The sequence below is a fragment of the Somniosus microcephalus genome, chromosome 12 (assembly GCF_052327205.1).
Source record: "Somniosus microcephalus isolate GS21.2 chromosome 12, FLI_Smic_1.0, whole genome shotgun sequence".
In the NCBI taxonomy this organism is placed as follows: domain Eukaryota; kingdom Metazoa; phylum Chordata; class Chondrichthyes; order Squaliformes; family Somniosidae; genus Somniosus; species Somniosus microcephalus.
Genome location: NC_140998.1, coordinates 203574216 through 203586515, shown reverse-complemented (window position 1 = coordinate 203586515; position 12300 = coordinate 203574216). Strand labels below are relative to the sequence as shown.

At 42.1% G+C, this 12300-nt stretch overlaps 1 protein-coding gene across 1 annotated transcript; it reads left to right on the top strand.

The window, feature by feature from the left end:
• The first annotated feature begins 2744 nt into the window (after positions 1–2744).
• Positions 2745–10647, top strand: LOC147109927 (myelin-associated glycoprotein-like). The gene is made up of 4 exons (XM_086002427.1): positions 2745–3117; positions 5596–5907; positions 8216–8473; positions 10349–10647. The coding sequence occupies exons 1-4, from the start codon at positions 2766–2768 to the stop codon at positions 10645–10647; spliced, it is 1221 nt and encodes a 406-aa protein (XP_085858553.1). The 5' UTR covers positions 2745–2765.
• Positions 10648–12300: the final 1653 nt, after the last annotated feature.

Sequence of the window (12300 nt, the reverse complement as noted above, 5' to 3'; positions counted from 1 at the left end):
GGAGCCTTAGGATTGGAATCCCACGCAGGCCCACAGCTCAACGGCCGGTGGGCTAGGTAAGTGCAGGTCGGAGGCGTGCACCCGCGGGAAGCCCCCGACCCGAATTTCTGGGCCATTGTTCCCTCCTGCTAACGGATATCAGGAAGAGTGATGAGAGTGCATACGACTTCATCATGGAGTTCTCTTCGGGCTGGTATACTCATAGATGTCACACTCAGCGTACTCACGTATTTCTTCCTGTTTCAGGTGAGTTTTCCCTTTGTTCCTTTTGTATATTTTCACTCCAGTGCTTCAGTATGAATTTACCTGTGCGCAAAGTGGGCAAATATTGTAATATCCCTGGCCGGGTGGAAAACGTGCGGGAGGACACAGCCCAGCATAAAACACCCCGCACAATGTTCAATTATGTTGAATTCAATTAATAAATGAAATGACCACTGACTCTGACTAAGTTGATTTTAAGTTCCGGGCCTTTTCTCCCCAATTGGAATTAGTTCCATTCTGAACCCACGTGAACTTCATTCCACTTGCTCACAGTGAAAATTGGAGCAAAAATGGTTGAGAATTGCTATGTATCCAGAATTGTACCCACACTGATCAGGTTGCAGGTCCTGTGCTTTCAATCACTTTCAGCTATGTTTTTCCAGTGGTGTTTGCATTTTCGACAAAGAACTTCAACTCCATTTTACACGTCAGTGTTCGAGTACAGAAACAAGGGTGCCTTGCTGCAGTTGTACAGAGCCTTGGTGAGACCACATCTTGAATATTGTGTGCAGTTTTGGTCGCCTTATCTGAGGAAGGATGTTCTTACCATGGAGGGAGTGCAACAAAGCTTCACCAGACTGATACCTGGGATGGCAGGAATGACGTATGAGGAGAGATTGGGTCGATTGGGTTTATACTCGCTGGAGTTTAGAAGAAACGTATAAAATTCTAACAGGACGAGACAGACTACATGCAGGAAGGATGTTTCCGATGGCCGGGGGAGTCCAGACCCAGGGGTCACAGTCTAAGGATAAGAGGTAAGCCATTTAGGACAGAGATGAGGAGGATTTTCTTCACCCAGAGAGTGGTGAACCTGTGGAATTCTCTATCACAGAAGGCAGTTGAGGCCAATTCATTAAATATATTCAAGAAGGAGTTAGATATACTTCTTAAGGCTAAAGGGATCAAGGGATATGGGGAGAAAGCAAGGACAGGGTACTGAATTTGGATGATCAGCCATGATCTCATTAAATGACGGAGCAGGCTCGAGGGGCCGAATAGCCTACACCTGCTCCAATCTTCTATGTTTCTATGTTTCTATGTCCCAGACCTCATACGTAATTTTCAATAAAAGCACTGCAACAAATAGGATGCATTTTCTGTCAAGTTCTGCAAAATTAGCGAGCTTGAGAGTGAATGTAAAGAGTTAAATCAATTAGAGGAAAGGCTGTTTTACCACAGCGTCAAACGGTTTACTAACAAACAGCTCCTATCTATGACGTCACAGATGCATATTGGAGCGCTTATTAACGAAGGTGACGAAACCACACGTCTACAGACTGCAGCAAGCTAACTTACTGTAGTTACACCTCTCCAACATTCAGCTCGTATTAGCTGCCAGAAAGCGGAATATGTGTGAAATGTGAGTCAGAGGCGTCTGCAAGCGTGGGCGGTGCCATTCTGACGCAGAAGCCAATATATCACAATCGCAAATAACAGTACATTGTGTGTTTGTGTGTGTTTGTAAGGCAGAGAGAGTGAGATGCTGTTTCTGTATTAAGTATTATTTAGCAAATGTTTGACATTCTATAACATCATAGTCATTAACAGTCGGTCACACGCAGCCCATGCACACGATGTGCTAGTTGCCTACCTCACCAAGGGAGCTAAGTGAGTGAGCACCGTTCCTATAGATCGGAAGGACTCAAATCAAACTTCTCCGATAGTCTGATGCTGATTCGCCTAGAAATCCAAGATGTGACTGGAAAGAAGAATGCAGAAATCTGAAGAGCGTTAATTGTGAACTGGGTTCTTCATTTTGACAGTGAAATCGGCAGCAGTTTCCAGCCATGGGGAGTTGCGTGTTGCTGTCGCTCATGATGTTAACAGAAGGTACATTTCTGATTTTTTTTTACAATTTCTACAGCAAGTGATTTATATCTTGTGGGAAAAGAACAGGAAAATACCGAATATGAATGATTTTTTGTTATTGAATATAAAACTTGTGAAATAGGAATGTCAGGATTGTTTAACGCGTGCGTTGTTGCTGTTTTATAGCTTTTAAAGGCTATTGAAATAACCTTTACATATCAGGCTTTTCAAATTATATTTAACGAGTATTGTAATGCAGATTTAAGAACATTTTACTTCATCTTTGTTGAGTGATTCAAAGTTTAATCAATAGATGTTTAATATTTCTTTTGATCAATATTTTAATATATATTTTAAGCGCATTTTTACTGGGCGTTCGCTTACCTGTTAGTGGATATATACTCGGTTTTTAGATGAGTATTGAATATGTATATTACCGGTTCATAAACCTCCCATCAAATAGGCATTCCTATGACCATTTCAACAGGTATTGTGAATGGATTTTATTCAGTACTTTTTCTTGAATTTGAAAAGACGTTCACTTATACTTTAATTGCTATTGCGATGGGCGATTATTTGTCAATTAAAAAATACATTAATGGATGTTTAAGATGTTGAAAGATATTTGGAATTAAAGCATGTCTAATATATTGTTCTCAGTTGTTTGCAGTGTTCAATGCTCTGTGGTGATGCCAAAAGTTGTGTCGGCGGTGGACGGTTCATGTGCAGAGATCGGGTGTACGTTTGATAATCCATCCTATAGAGGCATCGCTGGTGTGACGTGGTTAAAGAGGGAGCCTGGTCCTGGTAACCGCGGTTTCTCCATTATCTATGATTCTAAAGATCCTTCCAGGCAACATTATAACTATCGTGGAAGAGCTGAGTTCAAGGGCAATACTGCAAAGAAACAATGTTCCCTCCTGATAAAGGATATCAGGAAGAGTGATGAGGGTACATACCAAATCAGAATCGATTTCCCTTCGGCCTGGTATACGAATAGAGGTCGCACTCAACGTTCTCAAGTCTCTGTTTCAGTTTTAGGTGAGTATTCCATTTGTTCCTTTTGTACATTTTCACTCCAGTGCTTCCGTATGAATCAACCTATGTGCAAAGTGGAAAAGTGTTATAATTTCACTGGTCGATCTCAAAGTGTAGTTGAAACACAGGGTGTAGGGATACTGATAAGGGACGCAGTGGTTCATACACTAAACACAGAAGTATATAGAAATTACAGCAGTAAAACAGGCCGTTCGGCCCAGGCAGTCCGTGTTGCTGTTTGTCCTTCATATGGGCAACTCTTCGAATCGCATGTGCCTGCTCCGTTCTAATATCCCTTTATTGTAATTCCCTTCATACACCTTTCTATCCTATTCTGAAATGTTCACACGAGGACAGATTATGTAATGCTTTTGTGGGACGTAAGACTGACGATGTTGCTCTAAACCTGAAAATGAAATCAGCTGCTCATTACTTCCAGACCCGGGCAGTAAGTTCAACTTCTGCCTCAGCCTGATGCTACCTTTGCTGCTCCGCGGCTTCATAAGTTTAAGCACTTCTGTCAAATCATCCGAAATTCTGATTAAGCCTAAGATGATCTGGTCCAATTTTTAAACGCTTTCTTCGCATTTGTACTTTCTCATACCAGCCAGAAACTACGCGAATCAGCCCTGTAGCCTTCCTATAGACTGGAGCCCACTGCCCGCATTTTTACTCCAACTGTGAACTGTTATCTGTAGAATCTCCAACACAACTCGAAATTATATTATAGGTCTCTTGCCATTAAACCCTGATCTCCAGAAACATTTCCATGCACTATTCCACTGGAGGTGCTGCTTTTTCTTTCTTATGAAACTGATCCCAAGTTCTTCTGCTCTTCCACATCTCCCAGCTTCCTATGATTCAAATTAACATCTACCACCTCAAAATTTCTGAACATTAATTAAATCTGCCTCTTACGTTCCCATTCTACTATATCTCCAGTATCCATTTGTAACTACTTTTTCTTCTCTAGTTATTTCCTCTGGGTTCTACTTCCAACTTTGGCATGGGTTTCAAATCTGGTGATGTTGGATGCGCCTCTCATTATACACCCCGCCCAATATTCATTCTGATGCAATCCAATTAATTCCTGCAGGGAAATGTTGACATCAGCCTCTTTAGCGCCTTCTCCAAATTATTGATTCACACAGTGAGTAGAAGCAATCCCACAGCACAACCCTGTGGGACATCGTACTCAGATCCAACTATTCTGAGCAACTGCGCTCAACGGCGACTCACTGCATCGTCCATTCTAAAAAGTTTGTATTGCAATGTCTACCTCATCCTTAATTCCAAACCTCTTAAAATCTGCTCCAATCGTCTTCTGTGTTTACCTTCGGCAATGGCTACCTGATTACGTTTCAAGTTACTTTTTGGTGAAGCGTCTTTTGACGTCGCCAGAAGTTAAAAGGCGTTGAATTAATGCAGTCTTTCATCGTGCCTTTCCCTACCAGCGCTCATTTACCCCGCTTTTAATTAGATCTTAATTAAAAAGTAAATTTTTGAGTAAGGTGAAAATCAGTTCAAGTTATGATTTATTTGTTCATTCTAATCCCACGTCAACAAGTGCTATTTCTGCTGAAGCCTTCTTCAGATTTGCACACGAAGAGGCTGCCCCGGTTCTCTCACACAAGGTGGTGTTATCCGTCGTTTGTCTGGTCTGTCCATGTCTTGAGCATTGTCGTTCTATATTGACGTTTCTTGACAACAGAATCGAGATCTCTCTGGGTCTGCATTAATCACCATCAATTAGGTAAGTACTGGTGCAGAACAAGGCATAGGAGAGAATGAAATATTCGTGACATTTGAAGAGTTAACGTCGACTCTAAGTCCAGCGGGCAAAATTGATTCATAGGAACACAGAAACATAGAAGATAGGAGCAGGAGTAGGCCATTCGGCCCCTCGAGCCTGCTCCGCCATTCAATGAGATCATGGCTGATCATCCAAATTCAGTACCCGTCCCTGCCTTCTCCCCATATCCCTTGATCCCTTTAGCCGTAAGAAGTATATCTAACTCCTTCTTGAATATATTTAATGAATTGGCCTCCACTGCCTTCTGTGGTAGGGAATTCCACAGGTTCACCACTCTCTGGGTGAAGAAATTCCTCCTCATCTCTGTCCTAAATGGCTTACCTCTTATCCTTAGACTGTGACCCCTGATTCTGGACTCCCCGACCATCGGGAATATCCTTGCTGCATCCAGTATGTCCAGTCCTGTTAGAATGTTATAAGTCTCAATGGTCTACAGCTATCATATCCATGATATAAATAATTTAGGAGAAAAAACGACTAATGCTTAAATAAGCGAGACCATATGTTACCCGATGAGGCATAAAGCTACATTACAACTGCAAAGAGGAATTCAAAATGCTGAACACCCTTGCAACACGCACCAGACAAAAAGTAATAAAATGTGATTTTCATGTTGCGTCCTTCTCAGATTTAGTCCCTAACAGGCTGGCTTTCTCCCGTTTAAATAGAAACGCCACGTATTTCAGGTTATGGAGAATTGATCGCTGGACAAACTGCACGACTGACCTGCTCCATCACCCACAACTGCCCGAATGGCAACATGCAACTCAAGTGGATTAATTACAATGTGTCCCTTCCTCTTCCATGGGATATTCAAAAAGGAGCAGGAATGATCAATGAACGTTTTGGTTCTCGGACAGTTTCATCCGTGCTGACCTTCACTCCATCATATGCTCATCACGGAAAAATGCTGGGCTGCACAATTATAATTGATGGCCTCCCAACTCCTTCTGAACAAACTCTTACCTTGGAGATTAAATGTAAGTGTCTGGTCTAAAGTAAACTGACCTGTCGTCCAACTGGCTCAAGATTTGTATTTTTCCACAATTAATTTATTGGGGGTTAAAACCGCATCAAAGAATATATCAGGAAATGCTCAGCCCCTGTAACATCGCCCGTCTCTGCCCTTGACTTAGCTCATCCGCTGCTGAAACCTTTATCCATGCCTTTGTTACCTCTAGATTTCACTATTCCAACGCATTCCTGGCTGGCCGCCCACATTCTACCCTATGTAACCATGATGTCATCCAAAACTCGGCTGCCCATCTCCCGTTCACCCATCACCCCTGTGCTCACTGAACTACATTGGATCCCGGTTAAGCAGCGCCTCCGTTTGAAAATTCTTATCCTTGTTTTCAAATCGCTCCATGGCCTCGATCACCTCTGTAATCTCCTCCAGCCCCACAACCCCCCACAGATATCTGCGCTCCTCTAATTCTGCCCTCTTGCGCATCCCTGATTATAATCGCTCAACCATTGGGGCCGTGCCATCAGTTGCCTAGGCCTTAAGCTCTGGGATACCCTGCCTGGACCTCTCCACCTCTCTACCTCTCTTTCCTCCTTGAAGACGCTCCTTAAAACCTACCTCTTTGACCAAGCTTCTGGTCACCTTCCCTAATTACTCCTTATGTGGCTCGGTGTCAATGTATTTTATCTTATAAACCTCCTGTGAAGCACTTTGGGACGTTTTACTACGTTGAAGGAGCGGTATAAATACAAAATGTTGTTGTTATTATTGTACCAAGCGAGTTCACTTCGATAATCAGTGGATCGGAATGGCTCTCATCTAATTCTCGTCAGTCAGATCGCATGAGGAACATTCATATCCATGCATCAATGATGGTGCCTCCAAGAGATTTTTTTACGTGATTGTTAATCTTTATTCTAAGGACTTCCAGTCAGGTCCTGAGTTTAGTCCATCATAAATGGAAGCAGCAAAGGCCATACCGTGTTAGGATCTGAAGCTATGACACCAGATCTCAGCTCTGGTTGGGCTTAATAAGAACATAATAACTTAATAATTAGGAGCAAGAGTAGGCTATACGATCCTTAGAACCTGCTCTGCCATTCAATAAGATCATGGCTGATTTTCGATCTCAACTCCGCTTTCCCGCCCGATCCCGATATCCCTTGATTCCCCTGGAATTTAACATCTATCGATCTCAGCCTTGAATATATTCTAAGACTCAGCATCCACAGCCCGTTGGGGCAGAGAGAACCAAAGATGCACTACCCTCTGAGTGAAGAAATGCCTCCTCATCTCAGCCTTAAGTAGCTGACCCTTATCAGAAACTATGCCGCCTAGTTTTAGACTCTCCAGCCAGGGTAAAGAACCCCCCAGCATCTAACCTATCAATCCCCCTCAGAATCGTATATGTTGCTGTGGCATTAATGCCTGTTTCACCTCTCATTCTTCGGAACTCCAGAGTATAGGTACACTCTACTCCATCTCTCATCATAGGACAACTCTCGCAACCCAGTGATCAATCTAGTGAAATAACAACAGAAAATGCTGGAAAAACTCAGCAGGCCAGGCAACATCCGTGGAGAGAAATTTGAGTTGACGTTTCGGGTTGGACCCTTCTTCAAAACTGGAAACAAAAGAAACTAGATCGAAGGCAGGGCTGCGATCGGTCAAAAGAATAAAAGAAACAAAAGAAGTAAAAGAGATTAGAAGCTAGACGAGATGGTAATAGGCTGGGATTAGGTGCCCTGCCTTCGATCTAGTTTCTTTTCTTTCCAGTTTTGAAGAAGGGTCCAACCCGAAACGTCAACTCAAATTTCTCTCCACGGATGTTGCCTGACCTGCTGAGTTTTTCCAGCATTTTGTGTTGTTATTTCGGATGTCCAACATCTGCAGTATTGCTATCAATCTAGTGAACTTTTGTTGCACCGCCTCTAAGGCAGATATGTCCTTTCTCAGATCAGATGACCAAAGGTGTGCCCATTACACCAGGAGTGGTGTCACCAAAGCATTGTACATTTGTAGTAAGACTTTCTTACTCTTGTATTCCAAACCCCATGCAATAAAGGCCGATATGCCATTTGCTTTTCTAACTGGCCTGAATGAGGCACCAGTGTCAACGTACGCCTGCCACCAAGCAGAGAAAACGGGAGGAGGGGGTTATTGTTCGAAGTAAATATGTTTTAGTTGTGACTTTAAACTCCGGGACAGGAAAAATTAAAAGATTGCAATTCATATCCGACGGCTTACACAATATAATGTATTACTTAGGCGCTAAATAATGCTTATTCAGCAATCCCGTTTTATATTAATGTGTGTTTCAGATGGACTGGAAATCCCAACCGTCAACTCCTCTATAGTAGCTGTAGAAGGAAGTTCATTATTATTATACTGCACGGCCGGGTGGAAACCTCCGTTCAGTTTAAGATGGGTGAAAAATGGTAAAGAGATCAGCAAGTCTTCCACTGGTGAACTAAAGCAGATATTCAATAACATTAGTTCTAAGGATGACGGTGTATATTGGTGCGTGGCTCAAAATGCCCTGCGCACCGCAAACAGCTCCACGCAGATGTCTGTACAATGTAAGTATGTATTAATTTTTCAAACCGACAGTAGGCTTTCAATTCTCGAACTCTGTATTAAATTCCAGTTTTCTCTTACCTGCTTCCTGGAAGGCGTCGATATCAATGTGTTTGGAATAGTGACAGCCCTTCCTGCGGAAATAGCGCAAAACAACCTCGATAGTTCCAATAATGGAAACGAAACTGTTCATCTCGCTCTGTATTACAGAACATTCATGAGGTTGCGATAGGAGCACTCATTTACTGGAACCTGTACTCTATATTTAATTGTTCATAAATAATACCGTTAGTCTGAAGTAAACAATTTTCCAATCCTTAGAACTGACATGCAGCAATTTGATGAGCACAAATTCTTCGAAAACTATCTGGTAATTGGTGGTAACCCAACTTCTGTCACTTGTGTTAATGTTGGGCTAACAATGTAATATTGAGAGACTCGGTCCTTTGAAATCTATAGAAAGAACACTTCAAAGTTCACTACTAGGGAAAATGTTTAAAAAATGCACTTCTTGAAGAAATTTATTTCGATTGATCTTTTAAAACACAGAGGGGTCAGACACGTGTGTGGGTATATTATACATAATTAACACTCTGAGCTTCCTCCGTCGGAGGAACCCCCACAATATCTGTTAGGAAAACGATGGTTGGGCTGAACTTTCATTGGATTCAAGATCAAGTTGTACCTAACGGACTACCCTGTTATAAGTGAAAATATAATAGAAACATAGAAACATAGAAGATAGGAGCAGGAGTAGGCCATTCTGCGCCTCGAGCCTGCTCCGCCATTCAATGAGATCATGACTGATCATCCAAAGTCAGTACCCCGTTCCTGCCTTCTCTCCATATCGCTTGATCCCTTTAGCCTTAAGAAATATATCCAACTCTTTCTTGAATATATTTAATGAAGTGACCTCAACTGCTTTCTGTGGTAGAGAATTCCACAGGTTCACCACACTCTGGGTGAAGAAATTCCTCCTCATCTCTGTCCTAAATGGCTTACCCCTTATCCTTAGACTGTGACCCCTGGTTCTGGACTCCCCGACCATCGGGAACATCCTTACTGCATCTACTCTGTCTAGTCCTGTTAGAATTTTATAAGTTTCAATGAGATTCCCTCTCATTCTACTAAACTCCAGCGAGTATAAGCCCGATCGACCCAATCTCTCCTCATACTTCATTCCTGCCATCCCAGGTATCAGCCTTGTGAATCTTCACTGCACTCCCTCCATGGCAAGAACATTCTTCCTCAGATAAGGCGACCAAAACTGCACACAATACTCAAGATGTGGTCTCACCAAGTCCCTGTACAAGTGCAGCAAGACATCCTTGTTCCTGTACTCAAACCCTCTCGCTACGAAGGACAACATACTATTTGCCTCCTTAACCGCCTGCTGCACCTGCATGCTTACCTTCAGTGACTGGTGCACAAGGACACCCAGATCTCGTTGCACTTCCCTTTCTCCCAATCTATTGCCATTCAGATAATAATCTGCCTTCCTGTTTTTGCCACCAAAGTGGATAATCTCGCATTTCTCCACGTTATATTGCATCTGCCATGCTTCTGCCCAATCACCCAACCTGTCCAAATCATACTGGAGTTTCTCGGCATCCTCCTCACAGCACGCAAGCCCACACAACTTTGTGTCATCTGCAATCTTGGAGATATTACATCTAGTTCCCTCGTCTAGATCATTAATATATATTGTGAAATAGCTGGACGAGTTAATAAGCTATTAACTCGTGCAACATATGTTTTACATATTAAAATAAAATCTGCCAGGGTCATAACGGTTAGTTCAGCAAGTGATTTCATAGTATTTGGCCACTGCAACTGCTTGACATATTCTTTTCATACTGAAGTCTATCTTTCTTCAGATAACGCCACAATTTTAGCAGGCCCGACTTGCACCAGCTCTGAGAACAGGATTAATTGTAGCTGCCGGATCAGAGCCAATCCACCGGGAAACATCACATGGAGCCTCAATGAGAGAATCCTCAATGGGAACAGGTCAGATGTGGAAATCATATCTTGGGCGATGAACAGTCATCTCGTGGAGAGCTCCCTGAGATTCACTCACCCAACTGGAACCGGAAACCTAATCTCATGTGTTGCAGCAAACGAGCACGGTGATTCTGTCAGCAAATACCTGCTCCACTCTGAGGGTACGTGTTAAATTTATCTGTAATTTAATACTATAAGGGAGTTGGTGCATCATGGTCAGTCACTAACTGAACGGTGTTAGTGTCAGCAAATACCAGCTCAATTCAGCATGTCCAAACTGAAACTTTCTCGAATTAGTGTAAGGGCCACTTTCAATCAGTGGTCAATCACCAACTGAAATATGTGGTCGGAATAATCCATTTTAACTTTCAGTCTTCTGAAACTTGCTCGGTTTAAATTTTAAAGATAAGATGGAATTATCTGAGCACCAGAAATAGCCAGTGATCTTGGAAAGCATATTTTTCTGAATTAAGATATACACTTTAGAGAATCCGAATTATTCTCACAACATGATAGCAAACTGCAATCGACCCTTTTGTATATTATATACAAGCTCATTTCCATCGTGTTCAGACGCATTTGAGTATTTAAAGCCTATATTAAAAATCTAAGCGAAATTGAATTATCGCTGTAGATTTCAAATCTTACCGGTGTAACTGGTGACTTTGGCGTGCCTATAATCTGATTTGATTATGCCAGCTGTTTATCCGAGGGTGGGTTGCCATTTGAACTTAATTTGTCAAATAAGATTTTTAAACCAGCAAATCTTAAATTATTTATTTCAAATGTACGCCAGGCCGCAACACAGGAATACAATGCTTTTACACAAGGATGATCAGGTTGAGACAAGCGAAGTATTTAATTTTCCATTAGTTTGTGAACCGAAAATAAAGGTAGCTTGCTTCCTCACGTTCACAAATATGCTTCCAAGATTGTTGTGTAAACCCAATTACCTAATGTAAAGCAATGGTTTTTACCAACATTTTAGGAATATTCACCAGGACAACAGTCCTCATAATAGGAGGAGGAACCATTGGGCTTGTTATTCTAATTGCAGTCGAGGTCACGCTGAAGATACGAAGGTATGTGTGAACTTTATTACATAGAATGTAGTTTTACAGGTGACCCTGTATCAGAAAGTCAGTGTGGCAAAAACTCCTTTAAATTAATCTTCCATGAGTACAGTGTGCATCTGCCTAAACCGGTGCGTAAAGTAGGAGGGTCAATCACCCGTGACCAGTTGCTCGCATCTCCTGGATTCAACTACAGAGTAATATTAGTGGCTGCTTGAATCAGGCTGTCTGTGCATTCTGCCTGTTCCATTATTGGGGTCTGTTTCCTTCTGCTTAAGCTGGAAATTTTTGGACTTCTGATCGCCGGGGCGCTATATGCCAGGGGGTGTTATACACCTCCCGTGTAATCTGAATATAGCTGTCAGCATGCTCAAAGAATGGGCATAGAAATCCCTTTCAATTTGTTCTGCTGCTGGTTTTATGGGGCACCCTAACGCAAGCTGACTTGCCATGTCTGACTCTCAGCATAACCAAATTGATACTTAAGTATTAACAATCAACTAGTCCAACAAACAGTTAAACAAAAAGCAAATATTAAAAGTAACGTGACACATATGTTTACATTAGTTGTTAAGTTAGTTTGGCTCAAGAAGTATACATAATATTTGAAAATTGGTTGTGACTGATGCACTAAAGTATGATATAAGGGATTATTTATGTTGCATTTGTTATCTTGTTCTTACATAGAAGATAGGAGCAGGAGTACGCCAATCGGCCCTTCGAGCCTGCTCCGCCATTCAATAAGATCATGG